The sequence below is a fragment of the Leuresthes tenuis genome, unplaced genomic scaffold (genome assembly GCF_036924035.1).
Source record: "Leuresthes tenuis unplaced genomic scaffold, fLeuTen1.0.hap1 SCAF_15, whole genome shotgun sequence".
In the NCBI taxonomy this organism is placed as follows: domain Eukaryota; kingdom Metazoa; phylum Chordata; class Actinopteri; order Atheriniformes; family Atherinopsidae; genus Leuresthes; species Leuresthes tenuis.
The window spans coordinates 18,534,084-18,550,826 of record NW_027325369.1 but is presented as its reverse complement, the minus strand read 5'-3'; the positions used below and the strand labels follow the sequence as shown (position 1 = coordinate 18,550,826).

The 16,743-nt window shown below is 41.9% G+C and overlaps 2 protein-coding genes across 2 annotated transcripts; one reads left to right on the top strand and one right to left on the bottom strand.

Moving 5' to 3' along the window:
• Positions 1–5,247: 5,247 nt before the first annotated feature.
• col10a1a (collagen, type X, alpha 1a) lies at positions 5,248–10,110 on the top strand. The gene is made up of 3 exons (XM_072364855.1): positions 5,248–5,342; positions 5,710–5,833; positions 7,633–10,110. The coding sequence occupies exons 2-3, from the start codon at positions 5,722–5,724 to the stop codon at positions 9,465–9,467; spliced, it is 1,947 nt and encodes a 648-aa protein (XP_072220956.1). The 5' UTR covers positions 5,248–5,342; positions 5,710–5,721; the 3' UTR covers positions 9,468–10,110.
• Positions 10,111–12,959: 2,849 nt separating this feature from the next.
• Positions 12,960–15,886, bottom strand: marcksb (myristoylated alanine-rich protein kinase C substrate b). The gene is made up of 2 exons (XM_072365714.1): positions 15,512–15,886; positions 12,960–14,478 (listed from the first exon to the last, which is right to left on the bottom strand). The coding sequence occupies exons 1-2, from the start codon at positions 15,605–15,607 to the stop codon at positions 13,915–13,917; spliced, it is 660 nt and encodes a 219-aa protein (XP_072221815.1). The 5' UTR covers positions 15,608–15,886; the 3' UTR covers positions 12,960–13,914.
• Positions 15,887–16,743: the final 857 nt, after the last annotated feature.

Genomic DNA, 16,743 nt, shown 5'->3' with positions numbered 1-16,743 from the left:
TAATAAGTTTCTCTGAGTGTGAACACTAACTTGGATTGCCTCTAGGAGAGCTCCATTTTTTATTTCTACTGTTCATCAACTCCTCCTAGAAAGAAACGTCCGTCCAACCAAACAGGACATCAATTTCAAACTTAGAAATGACGAAAAAAAATTGGCTCTATGTATTTTTATTACTGATAATATGTTATGAGTAAAAGTAGTAGGATGACACTGTTTATGTATATTGCATAATGTGGAATGATTCCCAGTATGACACAGCTGGACCTTCTGTTTCAAGCTGTATTCAGAGTATCAACCCACACGGTGTCCATCAGCCATTAAAATAAACCTTCAAACCACACCGGATTGAACCTTGGTCCCAGCGTTGTTAAGGACACACTATACATTAAACTCCATCTAACTTCCTGTGGTCATGTCTTTATATACAAACGTCACACGTGAAGATATGTAGATTGTGTGTGCCTTAACTAACAGGTTAGCGCCATTGCTTATTTTGAGACCGACATGGCTCCCACCAAATATAATGTACAGAAGCAACACTTGGCCTTTCACTCTGCGAGTCCTCATGGTGCAGCGCTAACTGTCCTCTCGAGCAAGTGAAGTGACATTGTGTTGTGTAAATACTGTTTGTTGGTTGTCACATTGGTTTTAAGGCACAGACATACTTTGCAGCTGCAGTAGGCTCTCGAGTCAAACGTAATTATGAACAGACGAGTCAAATATAAATCCACCCCCCTTTCCTCATGTCTTTCACACTCCTCCGCACACACTGACAGTTTTCTTTTCAGCTTCTTTTTCTTTTTTTGGTACATTTTGACTATTAACTGGCTAACGCTGCCAGATGCAGACAGGGAAACCTAGAATTTTCTCAAGCTTGATGTCGAGGATTTGTCATTATCCTTAAATACAGGACTCTGCCACCTACGCTTAAGCGTCAAAAATACCATTAAGGTGGTTTTATTTTGCTTTGAAATCTTTAAATGATCCCACAATGAGCAGATACTTGTACCAGTCTGTCTACTGTTTGATGGTTCTTTATTTTCTTACTTACTATAAAGCAATGTAGAACAGAACAAGATGAGCCAGATACCAAGAGAAAGTTTGAAAAACTTCCACACATTTTTTTCTTTAGCTGAGGACAGAGCAAGATGGAAAGAGTGTCTGTCTATGTTCTTCTGACCTTTTCACCTTTGTACTATTTTGTGTGTGCATTAGTACTGTTTTGCAGCAGCATATTAACTGTCTGGCTGAGCACTTCTAATTATGTTCCTTTCAGGCTGCTGCAGCTCTAAAAGTCTGATTTCTTCAAAGCAAGACAAAGAAAGTTGCCACCAACTAACAGCTGAGTCAGATCTTTCCAGAAATAAACGTGCAGCACTCTATGGGAGCACAAAAGATTTAATCTGATAAAGTGGCACTCGTTTTGGTTGACTAGCATTAAGCAAGTGCTAACTTTCAGAAGTGTGTGCAACAGGTTCGGCAGGCAGCCCGGTGATAGCATCGCAAGCAGCCAGTGGGCACAAAATTCCAGCAATTTACAGCTTATCAGTTTAATTGCATAGGAAATTCCATGTGTTTCCACAATTAAAAAAAACATTGAAGTAAAAATAAATATACATATGTTGGTATATCTGTTGGGGAAGGCTTTTATGTCAACTACATGCATCCTAACATGGGAGGTAGGAAAGGACACTCAGCTGTTGCTGTCTCACCTATCCTTCCATTTTCCTGCCATCCTGGGTTTGAAACTGGTGACCTCCCAGACTCCAGGCTCGATTTTTCAGTTACTTTACTTTACTCTTCCGATTTCATTCGGGTCCATGTTTGTTTTCAGGACCCTGTAATTTCCCCACCAATCACTCGCAAGGGCCCCCATCAAGTCTGCCATTCATGAAGTTTAAAGTAGTTCTTAGTGGTCCGTGGAGTTTATTGAAACATTAAATTTGTATCCAAGCAGTGATGGTGTATCTTTAGCCATTGCTTAACTCACGTGCTCGGTTAGGTCTCTTTGCATCAACCGCCAATTATGTTCTTCTCTTGGGTGTGGGTTGAGCCTCGGTCAGCATGGCAAAGAAACCAGAAACATCAATTCCTGGGCAGTGAAGCGAACAAAAACAGAGAAAATGCGAAAACCTTCCTTCCAAGCACTGTTATCATTGTCGAGTACAAGCACAAACATCACTAGCATTGCCAGTAACACTGTCCAGAAGCGCTCTCTGGGGAACTTTGTTAAATTCATGGGCTGTTGTTAGATACAGATGAAGGCCTGAACAACAGATGGGACCTCGAAGTGCCAGCTGCAGCAGTGAAATATGAAAAAAGTTTGCCCCGTCATGGCTTCCCATGCTTGTTCTTATGTTTCTTTTCAGTTTATTTCTGTGGTGCATTTTAAGAACTGAGTAACGCTCTAAGAGGCACTTTTGGTTGAAGAATCTACTCAGATCTTGTACATCAGTAAAGGCTTGTCGCCCTTTGTCTGCACTCACTGACTTTGGGTGTGTTTTTAATAAGCCATGTACTTACTTTACCGAATTCAGTAAAAGCCTTTTATGTCATATTTCGAGTGTGTGAAGTGATATGAAACTAAACGCTTGTGTGTACAGTGAGGCGCTTGTGACAATATAAAAGCAAAGCAACGTCACCACCTTCACTTTTAGGGCCGTTAACCTAATTTCTAATGGTTATTACAAAGAAGCTTGCCAACCACATCAAGCTGTGGTGGCTCTGTAATGAGCAGAGCAGAGAACGCTCTGCCATGCGCTTTTACAGCCTCCAATTCAGCACGATAAGCACAAGGACAGAGTCCTTCTCAAATAAGTGCAGTGGCGTGTTTAGAAATCCTAAATCTGCTGCAAGATTATAAACAACATCCAAATTACACTGTTAATTCAAGTCTTCCTCAGGCCAAAATACACTCTGCTTCCAAGGCTCAGCATGAATGTTTGTCTCTTCAAGGGCTCGCATGCAGATGCAGGTTGCTGTTTTTCTCTGCATAAAGAGATGAATCATTGTTCTCAGAACGTCAAACTAAAAACGGAGAACCTCTTTTGCAGTGGTTTAGTCATGTTTGAAAAACATAAATAAACTGAAATAAACTGAACCTATAAACATATAAATCCTAACTCCACCCTTTCTAGCTCTGTCATTTCATCTAAATCTGACTAAAGCTGGAAAGGCTGGGCCTCTTAGGATATGAGCACAAAGAGGTTTTGAAATATTGTAGCACAGCTAAAAAATATCAGAACTGCTGGCATGTTTCTGCTGCATTCACCAGCAATTTAGCCAAAATAGAAAAAGTGCTGAATACATAAGTTTCCACAGCTGATAAAACAAGACCAAACATGTTCAACTAAAGGGAAAAATGTGGCTTGCGCTGATAACATTGGCACAAATGTGATGTGTGGTATATTTCTATGTCTGCATCTTTGTTGTATACTGTCTCTCCCATCATGGTTATGAACAGATTTTCAAGCATTTGGAAATTAAGATCACACGTTGCATTATCTTTTATTTGACAGGAAGAGCAAACTTAAACAATGCTTACCAAACACGATTAAGTACTTTAAGCCAGGGAAGGTAGCACTTTGGAAAATTGCAGATAATTTGGTCTAATTTACACAAAAAAAGAAATGGGGGTTGGGGGCGTTCAAACAAGCTATGTTGTGGAATCTCTAATTAAACATGTGGTGAAAGACGCCTGTCACAGTCACGTGTAGTATAGACGCCTCATATAGAAACTTAGTAAAGCCCTAAATCATGCCATTCATCATCATTTCTGCAAATATACACGTGTTTCCAGTATGATGTATGTACACGAAAAGAACATACGAACACTATGTACTATAAATGGATGCGTGGTCAGGAAGATTTTGGGATGGGACATGACCTACCCTACACATCGTTTATGGCTACTTGTGTGTTTGGGAACATGTGATTATTTGGGTGTATGCATTTCCTATGTGGCTGAAGTGAAACTGAGAAATTACAGTTGGAAGATCTCAAAGTAAACAAGGCAAGGTGGAGGGTGAGGGAGGATAACACTGTAGGAGAGAGCTGATTGAGGAAATACAGCATCATGATAGCAACCAGCTTTAATTGTAGGAATAGGCCTGAGAACTCTAATGATGTATGTGCACCAAAGGGGCCAAAAATAAGATGACCACAGGGGTTCGTCTGCTTCTCTGCAGCAGCAGAATCTTGCTACATGACAATGTGTTGTATATAAGTAGAAACCTGCCCTCTGCTGTCTAAATATGGGTACTGCAAGTGATAGGTGTGACACTGGGTTGCATTCACGAGGCTGCACAGAGACAAGCCCAAATATCTTTCCCAGCGGTTCTTTATATAGCTTTATTAGCTGTTTGGAGGGCGAAACACTTGCAAGAATATACAAGTTAAGAAAAAATGTTCACCCCAAAATAGAGAGTGAAATCAAAACCACTTTGTCCCAAGCCGCAATCACAATCTGACCAAATAATCCTCAGGAAATGAATGCTGAACTTAATTATGGGAAAATAATGATTTGTCCTTAATTACTAGCTTTGCATAAGTTAGAAACATCATTATTTGATTCTGTCTGAGGCACTAAAAGACCCAGTCGATTTCATCCAGAGGAATCTTTCCCCCCCAATTTCCCTTGTTTATGTTTTTTTTTTTTTATTGGCATGAAGGTGCCCAGACAGGCAGGAAGGTAAAGGCGAGTTTCCTCCAGCCGGCTGGACAAGATTTAAATTTGGAGACAAATCTTCAGAACATCCTAAATGCAAGCTTTGTGAGGCAACAAAGGTGCCTCTACAGATGCTGCTGTTTGTATTTCATTGATCAGATTTAACTATTTTGAGACACTTTTTCGAATCAAATAAATACAAACTACTCATTTTAGAAACTAAAGGTTGCTGAAAAGCTGCAAAAATAAAGGTGAAAGAGTGCAAGTGAAAAGACATCATTAGTTAATTTCTCCTCTGAGCTTGTTTGTGTTCCTTGTATTAATTTATTACTTAATTTTGAATTATATATGATGATCTTCTTCTTGTTCAGGAAAAGACTGAAATAAGTGATAATCAAGTGTCTGGATATGCAAGACATGGAGGCACCCTGATGTGACATGCCTGCTTTGGGCAGATCTGTCTGCTAATTACACCCTTGCTCTGAGAAGGGAGGTACTTGTGTGGTGGGGGCTTTCTTTTTTTTTAATGATGCAAGGGGTAGATATGGTATAAATACCCACATCATTGTACTGGAGGACAGCATATCCTCAGTTGTGCTCCTACCCTAAGGATATACAGAAGCACCAGCAGCTCACTGGTGCTGAAGAGATTTGGTTTCCCTGTCATTGGATGCTGGTATGTGTGATTTCTTTCCTCTCCCATTGGTTCTATAGTTAGTGATGTGTTTTCAACATCTAGGCTTTGTCGAGGCCTTTTGTAGGTACTGTGACAGGATAAGGAGATGATAGAATGTTTGGCTGGCTTAGTGCTTCATTCATGACATTCAGAGAGTCCTGGACTCTCCAGAGTCCTCTGGCTGAGAAAAAAAATCTACTTTGTTACTCTAAAGTATCCTTGCTAATTTTCCTTCTGGAGAGTGTTGGTAGCTTTGTACTTAGCATAGAACGTTTTTAAACATTTTAAATAAAGACAAGAATGTCATAATACTGGAAATTTTACCTTTGACATGGTTATTCTGACTGTGTTCTTCTCTCTCCTGCAGGTTTGACTTTCCATGATGGACATTCGAGTGGTGAGCATCCTGCTCTTCATTGCAGCCTCTGCAGCAGCCCATGGAAAGGGATATGTGGTGAAGAAGGTGGTGCCCTTCCCTGTAAAGAGCCACGGTAAGAAAATGCAGCCTGTCTCACACTTCATATTCTATCTGTTTATGACTCCAAAACAGTCCAAGCACTGCACAGAAAAAAAAGACCATGTTTTCACATGCATAGCCTGTAAAATCAGATTTTTCTCTCTAAATGTAAATCTCAATCAAGCAACATTTCGAGGCAGCCTTACCAAACCTTTAGATCTTGACTGATAAACAACTTTGCTGTGGCTAATAGCAGCACTGCAAACAGCCAGACAGAAGCAGGCACCACTAGCATAAACTGAACTCCACCTTACTCTGGAGCAGACTTGTGTTCTGATTGGTTGCAGAATTTTCCCTGCCTCTCCAATCATAGTCCAGTTAGATCTCATATTGAATTGTCAGTACAAAAATGGATTGTACTTTGTAGTCTGTTTGTTCTTTCTGGTGCACAGAACTTATTGTTTGATTAGCAAAATTGATGTGTTTTTGTCATGGTTTACATCACTAAATAGCTCAAATTTTGAAAAATGGAAAGTCATATAACTACTATTCTTAATAATCAATTAATCAAGTCTTGTAGCCATTTCCCCCCCCACCTTTTTTAGGTATTTTAGCTTAAATGTTGCTGATTTGCTTTAACTCAAAATCAGGACATTATTCTGTTCCTCTGCATCTGAGTAACTGCATTTTCTAAATAGTCCTGTTGCAAAACAGGAACAAGATCCAAATTTCAAATATATTCAGAGTGTAGCAAAAAAAAATTAGGAGATTTTTTATTCTTTCCTAAGATCCAATGCAAAATATGAAATGTTATGTTTGTGTGCATCAACACACTGTTATATTTCTTTGAGAAATTAGCTGTTAGTGGATTATTTTTAGTTTGACACTGACAATTAGAGTCCAGTCACCCAGCAGTGTGGTTTGCCTGGGTGTGCCTGCTTAACACAAAAGTAGAAACATCTGTTTGACTTTATGCAAACTAATCCAGAGTTAGTAAAGGAGCGAGCATTTTACACTCAAACACATGTGACCACATTAAAGCAGAAAAAAAAACTAATGTAGCCCCACTTCACCACAAACAAGTCATGTGCACTCTCTTAAAATCTTTAACTTGTACTTTGTATTAGAAATAGATCTTTTTCTGTTTACTTTTTTAATTACATGTTTAAAAAAACAGGGTCATACATACATACATATGTATATACATTAAACTGAATTCTGAATTAAGCAGTCACTCCCGGCAAATTATTTCATTGGTTCGCACAAATAAAAACTGACCCTCCTCCAGGAAATGATGAGATGAGATCATTTCTCAACCTTTTTCTTTTTTTAACTTTATGATAAACAGTAAATGAGAATATATATTTTTTGATTAACTTTTTTTAATTGCCTCATATTACTTATTCTCAACCAGACTAAGACCAGAAAGCTTACCAGCACAACCACAGACCTACACTAGAGCAGATTTAATTTTAGGTACTGAAGGTACCAAGTAGACCTGAGATGTCACTGCATGAATATGACATCAGGCTATTACAGTGTAAAAACAGACTAAACTAAATGTTTTGAATATGTACTTCAACCTACATACTCTACTGGATCTAAGCTGTACTGCACCATAAAAATATTTTAACTTTTAAGATATTGAAAGACATATTTTAACCATTTTTGTAGAGACAATGATTTAAAACAAAACAACACACTGTTTTTTTAGTGCTTCCAGTTTAATACGTAGTGTCCATGCTTGTTCTAATGGTTTTTGTTTATCATTATATTCATATTCTTATTTTATTTTATTTTGGAACTCAAGATTATCACTTTTGTCCCCCTCAGTGATGTCAGTGGCAGGTGAGCCTGGTCCTCCAGGTGAGCCTGGCCCTGAGGGACCTTCTGGCCCATCTGGCCCACCTGGGGAGGATGGTGTAGGTCTGCCCGGGCCACAAGGACCTCCTGGACCTCCTGGATCTCCTGGTCGCTCCATTGCTGGTAAACCTGGGACTCCAGGTGGACCCGGCAAACCTGGCTATAATGGAGCACCTGGTGAGAAGGGAGATACTGGTGCTCCTGGCCTTCAGGGGCCTAGGGGAGCCCCTGGATCTCCTGGAAACCCTGGACCTGCAGGTCTGTCTGCTACTGGCAAGCCTGGTTCTTCTGGTCTTCCTGGACCAATGGGACCCAGAGGAGAGTCTGGCCTGAAAGGACATCCAGGTGTGCCTGGTCTGCCAGGTGCAAAGGGTGATAGAGGGTTTGGAGTGCCAGGACCTCAAGGTGAGACTGGAGCTCAGGGACCTATGGGCTCACCTGGAGCACCAGGTCCAGCTGGAATTGGAAGGCCAGGAAAACCAGGTTCAGCAGGTGAGCCAGGAAAGTCAGGTAGCCCAGGAAGAGATGGTGCTTCTGGTCCCATGGGTCCACAGGGACCTAAGGGACACACTGGTGCACCAGGTGTAGGTCTTCCAGGTAAATCAGGTGAGAATGGTGCCCCAGGTCTGCCTGGTCCTGTTGGGCCTAAAGGCCACCAGGGACCTACTGGAGCCACTGGTGCCCCTGGAGTCCCAGGATATGGAAAACCAGGTGCAAATGGTGAGAAGGGAGAGAGGGGAGCAACTGGTAGTCCAGGTGCCACAGGTTCAAAGGGTGAGCAGGGTCCAACAGGGTATACTGGTGCTACTGGTGCAACTGGCCCCACTGGTCCTACTGGACCTCAGGGTGAAAGAGGTTTCCCAGGTGAGCCTGGTTCTGTTGGCCCTAAGGGTGACACAGGTGCAGGTGGACCTCAGGGACCTAAGGGAAATAAGGGAGATCAGGGAACACAGGGTTTCCCAGGTAAACAAGGTTATACAGGTGCAGCTGGTCCTCCTGGACCCAGAGGGGCCACTGGACCTGCAGGTGACAAAGGTAACGTAGGTGCCCCAGGTACTCCAGGTGCCCCAGGTATTCCTGGCCCTGCTGGACCCAAAGGCCATCCTGGTCGTGCAGGTGAGCCAGGTGCCTCTGGATCTGATGGTGCTCCAGGTTCCAGAGGACCTTCTGGGCCACAAGGTCCCGCTGGTACTCCTGGCCTCAAGGGACACCCAGGTCTCCCTGGTGCTCCTGGCCCTGCTGGTTTGGCTGCTAAGGGTGTCCCTGGACAGCAGGGTGCCCCTGGTGTGCCCGGTGAACCTGGAGCTGATGGAGAGCCTGGCCCAGCTGGCCCTCCTGGTCTCCCCGGACCTCCTGGTGAGGTTGTGTTTGAGAAGGGCATGGGAATGGGTGAGATTATGGTCAAGTCCCCTATGTCTGCTTTTACTGCAGCTCTGGCAACACCTTATCCTTCTGCTGGCAGCCCCATTAAGTTTGACAAGATAGTGTACAATGCTGAGAATCACTATGACCCTGAGAGTGGCATTTTTACTTGCCAGATTCCTGGAGTTTACTACTTCTCCTACAGCATCCATGTTAATGGAGCTCATGCCCTGGTGGCTCTGTACAAGAATGGCCAGCCTGTTATGTTTACTTATGATGAGTATAACAAGGGTTTCCTGGACCAGATGTCTGGTAGTGCTGTCCTTTTGCTTGATGAGCAGGATACAGTCTACGTGCAGATCCCAGATGATGAGGCCAATGGTGTCTTTGCTGCCGAGAATGTCCACTGCTCTTTCTCTGGGTTCCTCATTGCTTCAACGTGATACGTTGATACAGTAGATCCCAAAGGCCACCAACTAATTTTGCGATCTATTTCTCAAAGTTAACTCCCTGTTTATTTTCCTCAATCCAACAGACAGGCAGACGTTCTTTGAGGAATAGTAGCATCTCGACTTGAAAATTACAAGAAATAGGTGCTGAGAAGAAGGAAAACTAATTTATGAAAACAGGTGATCAGGGATGGGGGGAAGCAATCCACAATGTTCAAGTGAGCTTTTGTTATGGAAACAGCATGTGAAATTGAGATGTTATAACTGTGTTGTGTCCTGACTTTTTCTTTTCCATATTGCTCCTTTTATACTGACTTAAACTGGTGACTCTTAATTTAGTGTTTGTCTGTTTTTGTTTGTTTTTGTACAACCTTGGATTTTTTTTTTCTTTCTGTTTGTTTGGGTGACCAATAACCTTTTAAAACTACACAATTTCTTTTCTGTGCAACTTGTTGTAACTAAATGTGACTTGAATATGTTGTGAAATGGTAATGGTCAAATTGACTGTTGTAATGAAATAAGTCACCTGAATACTGTTATCGAAACACAAACTGTTTAACAGCAACATTGTTATAACCCTGGACATGCAATGTGTCATGTAAAACATAATGACCAAATTAAATGATGTCTTAATGAATGTTTAGTGTCAGATGCATTTCTTCAATGGGAATATTTGTCTAACTACACAAATTACTTGAAGCCTTATATCAACAAAGCAATAACATATAGCACAATTCAGACAAATCAAACACTTTTCAAAGTATTGTACAAGTGACTGACAACATGGGAAACAAGAGGATACAAAGAGTAATGCACACAGAATAAGCTAAATTAATTAAAACAACAATAAGGGATAGAACAAATCATACAAACAATAAAAGAATACATCATTTAGCATTATGCCACGACATCATGCAAACCAATAAATGGGTGATAAAGGAAAAAATGATTAGATAATCTGGAAACCTAACTGTATCATAGTAAAAAACATTTTTTTAAATACACCAAAACAAGAACAAAATCAATGTTTTTCAACACCTTGTTCCTGCTGCGTGGAGCATAATCACTGTTAGTAACACAAACAGTTCTAATCAGGTTTTGAGCAGCTCTGCACAGTCAAAAAGGTTAATCCACTTTGCCATAGTATTGCTTGCACAGTTCTTCCTTTTTGCACAGAAAAAGGTTAAACCCATTCATTTTGTTGCACAGCATTGGATAAGATTGCATCACTGTCAAAATATAGAAAACTCATAAAAACTGAAATGATAATATTCATAAGGACAAGACTGACTCCTGTACAGCAGATATTAGCCCCAGAGAAGAACTGCATGCTGTCTCCATTCAAGGAAAGCAGTGTCCATTTCCCGCTCCTCATATCATAAGATGGTAAATTAGTCTTGCATTTTAATGTTTAACATAACCAGGTCATTGTTTCAGCAGCTCACATGTTTGTGAGCATGTTAATCCTAATCTGCAGAAGTAATTGATTAGGTAGAATAAACCGTGTCAAGTGAAATATAGAGTAGTGAAACTATACAGTAACAACAATGACAACATTAACTTGGCATACTTGTATGTTCCATATTATTCTTATGTGGAAATCTTCTAATTATGTGGAAGACAAACAGCAAGGTTGACTCGAACCAGCAGGGGGGGATCATTAAATCAATAACTACCTCTTTCCTTAGAAAAGTACTTCCCTCTTCTCTCTCATACCAGAAAATTTGAAAAAGCTCTTGCCTCTTTTTGGAGGTGGGAAAATAAACACTTACATCCATATGTAACTTTATAAAGAGAGCCTGTATTGTACTGGATGAACATAAATTGAAACCACTATGGGGATGGGTTTAGTGTAACTTCATACTTGTAGCTTTCAACACCTTACTCACCTTACCTCTTTATTTTAAAGTAACTAAGTGGTTTGATATCCCTTCAAAATGTGCAATTAATCATTTACTTTAACTAAGTGAAAGTCACTAGATATACAGTCTAGGTTTAGCTTGGTGAAAAATTGATGTGAAATCTACACATAATTCATGACAGCACTTGATCACATGTATATAGCTGCTACTGATCGCAAGCAGAAGCTTAGAAGGAGGAGATTAATAAAATATTCATCTTTCCTGACGTGATGGCAAATGGATGCCTGCTCCGCAGCCAAAGTTTACCGAGGCAGCTCTACCATGAAAGTCTGAGTGTGGGTGTGCTGGAAATAGCTTGGGTGTGGGATTAGGGACAGGGATGGTCGTTTGGCAGGGCAGCATGTTTGTGATCTTCCTTGGGAGAGAGGGCGAGACGGTGGTTAGGTGAGAGGCCCAAGGAGCAAAGAAGAGGAAGCCGGTTGAAAGAAACCGCTGGGGATTGCCATCTGAGGAGACTGACTCAGACGTGAGCTGTGGTTGGAGCATGAGGTGGGACAGACAGGAGTACAGATGGAGGGCAGCCGTTGGTCAACTCCATATGAAACACTCCAAAATTGTCTGCATACATTTGGCATATGGAGGCTCACCTGGTATATCATCCATACATCTGTGCACTTATAAAGAAAACAAATTTAGACAAACAGTAGGCAGTTTTTATGATGGAGGGTGATGTGACATGATGGGATATTTCAAAATGTGAGGCACCCTGGGGTACAAACTTAGCAGCAAATGCCTCAACAATCTGACCAAGCTGGACAAGCACACCGAGGAAGCAGAAATAGAACTATTATGTGTAAAGCACGCCCTTCTTGCGGTGGCCAGAGCTAAAGTACACAGGGTTAAACTGGGTGCAAAAGGAAATAGGTGGTTTGCAATGAACATAGACACAGCTGTGGACCACTAAAAACACCCTGGAGAAGTCTGCAGCAATCTCCTACACTTTTTAAAAAGAGTCTGGTGTTTTTATGGCGTTTTGAGGTTTCATAGAAAGGATCCCAACTCGCAGATGGAGAGGACAGGCATCTGTGCCGCAGATACTAAACCTCTAGATATCTTAAAAATGTCCGTTTCAAAGACATATTTCTGGAGCAAAAACAGAAGCTGGGACCGATTTAAACATCTAAATGTCTTGACATGTGGTTCCTCAATCCGTCATTTCCTGAAAAACTACAGTTCAAGTAACAAACTGAAAATTAAACGTATATGAATAGACATGCCAGAACCTTCAGAGAGAAGGTTCAGCTGTTTTTGCCACCAATTTTGATGCAGCTAAAAAGTTTTAATTGAAGCCGATGTGTGAAACAGAATCAGCTTTTAACATTTCCATTTGAGAATTTCACTTTTCTAAGCTTGCGTTGGTGCTTACCAACTGACAGATGCTGCCTTATTTCTCCAGTGCTCCACATGAGGGTGCTGCAAAGCAACGAAAAGTCATTGAGCTTTCATCTAGTTGTTGATCTCACTGTAAACGACCCCCCCCCCCCTCAACTTTATCAATCTACATAAATATAAAAGGCAGTTGAGATTTGCTGAACTTTATGAATAAATGAGTTCACAATGCCAATTCACATTTCATTGCTTTATTCTTCAGCAGAACTCACAGAAAAACTGAACACCTTGTTACCAGTTTGCAGGCAATGTTACATTCCATATTGAATAAGGTGAGCCTCATTATATACAGAAAGAAATGCCGTTTAAAGACTGCATCCTTAACTCTGACTGTGCTTTGTGTAGATTTGAAGTGGTTTTGTAGTCATCACAGCTTGATGCAAAATCTGCTTAAAACATCTCCCAATTTTATTCAATCTTACAAATGGTGAAAAAACAAGAAAAAAAAAATTCATTTACAATGGGTAATCAGTTAAAAACTTCAGTCATTAGGTACATCTCAGTCATAAAACCAGTAATATCAAAGTCTATACAACGTGCATTACTACAGAATAATGAGATGGTGGAATCTAATGGAGTGATGAGCACCTATTGTTTTGACAGGAAACTAAATCTAGTTCAGGAATGGTTTGAGTCCACAGGAGCATTGAGCTTGAAGAATTGTAAACAACTGTGCACTGCAAAGACAACATTTAAGACTTGGATAAGGACTTTCCCTTTAAATATCACAATGTGTCAGATATTGCAGACACAGCTTTAGCTGCTACATCCAATTGCCCAGCACCAAATACTTTGATTAAATATGTTAAAGTCAGCAACATGTCATGGTATAGTGTAGGGAAGAAAAGAAAGGAAAAAAAATAAATCCATTCCCACTCACAGTCGCACTTTCACACTCACCCATGTCACAAATGCAAGCACCAATAAGCAGTGAGGAAGCAGCACACTCTCTGCTGCACCTCCTTTCCGTCACTGCCTGGGACATTGCAGTCATTATGGATGAGATGGTTGCAGAGTAGTAAACAAACAAACAAACAAAAAAAAAAGATTCCCTGGTTTTAGACAAGTCCTCGCATTCCTTCAGACAGGCTACGTCATCATCCTTCATTCCGGTTTCTCGTTCAGCAGGACTACTCAGCGGCAGTGGCGGCGGCAGCCTCTGGGCTGGCGGCCGTCTCAGGCTCAGTAGGTGAAGCTTCAGCTGGCTTCTCCTCTCCAGCAGCAGCTTCCTCTGCCTTTGGCTCCTCGGCTACAGCCTCGTTGGCTCCCTCCTCGCCACCCTCAGCTGGCTTGGCCTCCTCTGTAGCTGCCTCCTCTGGTGCAGGCTTCTCCCCCTCAGCTGGTTCGGCGGCGGCTGCTGCTGCTCCGTCCTCCGCTGCCTCTTCAGACTCCTTCTTGGATTTCTTGAAAGAGAAGCCGCTGAGCTTAAAGGAGGGCTTCTTGAAAGAGAAACGCTTTTTCTTCTGCTTGCCATCCTCGCTGGTTGACGGAGTGCCTTCCTCCGGCTTGGCGGAGGTCTCTCCGTTTGTGGCAGCCGGCTCCTTCTCTCCGTTGGCCTCAGCACCCTCTACTTTCTCACCCTCTTCTTTTGGCGCCTCTTCAGTAGGAGTGCTTCCATTGGCCTGCACATCAGCTTTATTGGCTTCCTCGGTTGCAGGGGAGGCATCTCCATTCGTCTTGGCATGTCCATTCTCCTGAGAGGAAATAGCAAAAATGTTATTTTTAAATTTTTTTTACATTTTAAAAAAGTACTATATATATATAAAAAATAAATATAATATAGGAGTTGGGCACTCTTGACTGTGTGACGATCAACTGATGCCCGTCTTCATTCATATTTGCAAGACTAATTCACGCAAAATCTGGAGTTCAGTGATATTTGAGCAAAAGTGCAAAAAAGTGACAGCCAATTAGAAAATAGCCCCAAAACTGCTGCAACATCTGTTACTAGGAGAATGACGACAGATCTTTGGCTTTCAGCAGTAGGCTAGTTTGTCAGCTGCAGTACAGTCTGGATCCACAGGGGGGCGTTCGGCGTGGAGTCGGTGGAAACAACATAGGAATTTGGTTTTTTGTTTCCATTTTCCTTCGTTTCTTTCATTGACCCATAAAATACATAAACGTGCGTTCTTTTAATTTTAAGAAGCTTCGCCATTTTTTCTCCATTTGCTCTGCATATTTTCTTGATTTGGGAGGGGGGGGTTGGGATGCATCTCGGCAAAAACGTGGCTCTTTTCTTGAAACTGGCAACAAAGGCGTGGTACCGTTTTAAAATGGCCATGCCACAGTGAGGCGACCACAAAGCCCTGCTGCACATATTTCAAGCAAATGTGTGAAAGCAGCGGTAGTTTGTAAGCCAACAGACAACCCACAACTATGTTATTTTAAGTGTAATACAGAATTTGAAATTTTCCATAATAAACCTTTTTTGTCGAATTACTTGTGCAGCTTAAGCCGTAGATTTCTAAAGGATAAAGTGTTTACAGCGTATGCGTCAATGGAGAGCTTTTGAAGAAAATCTAAAATAAAGCCTTGCAAAGCAGTTAAACAGCAAATTTGCGCTCATTTGGAGAACATGGATATACATGTGGCCACTTTCCCTGAATGCCGGTGAGCGTGTGGATGCGCCAGGGAACATGGAGCACGCCATTGACGCAACACATTGCTAAATTGAGACGAAATTCCATTTGAGCAATTACGACTTCAACAATCAAAAGCACAGTTTACCTGCCCATTTGTCTTCGATGCAGCAGCTTCACCTTCTGCAGGCTTTTCCACCGCAGTCTCCTCTTTTCCAGCGGTTTTGGAGATTTGTGCTCCCATGCTTTTGTTCCAACAAAGGAACCCAACCGATCAGATGAATGAACAAAGACCGCAAGCTTCCTCTCCAAAAACTCAAGGAACGCCGACGCCTCCCTGTGCAAGCGAAGCCGAGGAATAAGCTCGAAATCAAAACGACCGCAGAGAGACTAATGAGCACTTGGAAAAATATCGCGAAGGTGCGAAAGAAACGCGAATTCTACCAATTTTTTTTTTCCTCGAGCGGAGTTTGTAGATGGAGAAATTGGCCCCGCCGCAAATGAGATGCGGAGTACAACGCCCAAGTCCGCCGGTGAATGGGCACTGGGGTTATGACGACAAAGCCACACCGTCTCCACCAATCATAAGTCTGGAATCTGAAAGTGGGGAGGTCACGGAGCGGGGCCCGTGGACAATAGGAGCGACACAACAATATGGCTTACAACTTTCTATCCCCAAGACGGAGTGCCGAAACTTGATTTGTGGTGTTTCATGTTTCACGGAGCTCCACAATCTTCCAGACAAGAGTGGACGCTGATTTCAAGGCGAAGAAACGTTTGATCGTCACAAATTGAGGCGCTGATGGTTGGCCCTGTGATGCAAAAACTTAACGACAATAAAAGCAAAAGCACAGCAAAAAAATAAAAAATTTACAAAGAGAGAGAGAGAGAAAGAGAAAAAAACACAACAAGTGTTCACGAAAAACTACAACAACAACAACAAAAAGAACAGTTTGAAACACAACAAAACCGTAGTTAGATATCTTTTGTGTGTGCGTTTATATGCTCATTGGTTATTATCAGGGCACCCTCCTGACACATGTTCCACTGAATAAACAGGCCTCCCTGTTAACTATGAGCCCCAGCACCCATAACTTCGCCAGCTCTCTTCTTGCATAATAGTGTCTTGTCTGCTTGTTGCAGCTGGAGCATCCCAGTGACCCAGATATAATGAGTTTATGGCTCTCTACTGCTTCTGCTGTCTGCTCCGCCAGCCTGCAGTGTTCTAACGCCACCACCAGCCACAAGTCGCCCCTCTCTCTTCCATTACTGCATGACCCACATCTCCATGGCAACCAATCCAAAATGGCTGCAAGGAAAAAACTGCACATTTGCTGGTGAGGGCTTTAGCGATTGTGACCCCTGGCTAAGGAAAGGCAG

Bases quoted from the DNA above. Each gene is read 5' to 3' on its own strand.
- col10a1a (XM_072364855.1), top strand. From the start codon at position 5,722: ATGATGGACATTCGAGTGGTGAGCATCCTGCTCTTCATTGCAGCCTCT. The intron at 5,834-7,632 runs GTAAGAAAATGC...TGTCCCCCTCAG, and splicing joins CTTCCCTGTAAAGAGCCACG to TGATGTCAGTGGCAGGTGAG.
- marcksb (XM_072365714.1), bottom strand. From the start codon at position 15,607: ATGGGAGCACAAATCTCCAAAACCGCTGGAAAAGAGGAGACTGCGGTG. The intron at 14,479-15,511 runs GTAAACTGTGCT...ATTTCCTCTCAG, and splicing joins CATCGAAGACAAATGGGCAG to GAGAATGGACATGCCAAGAC.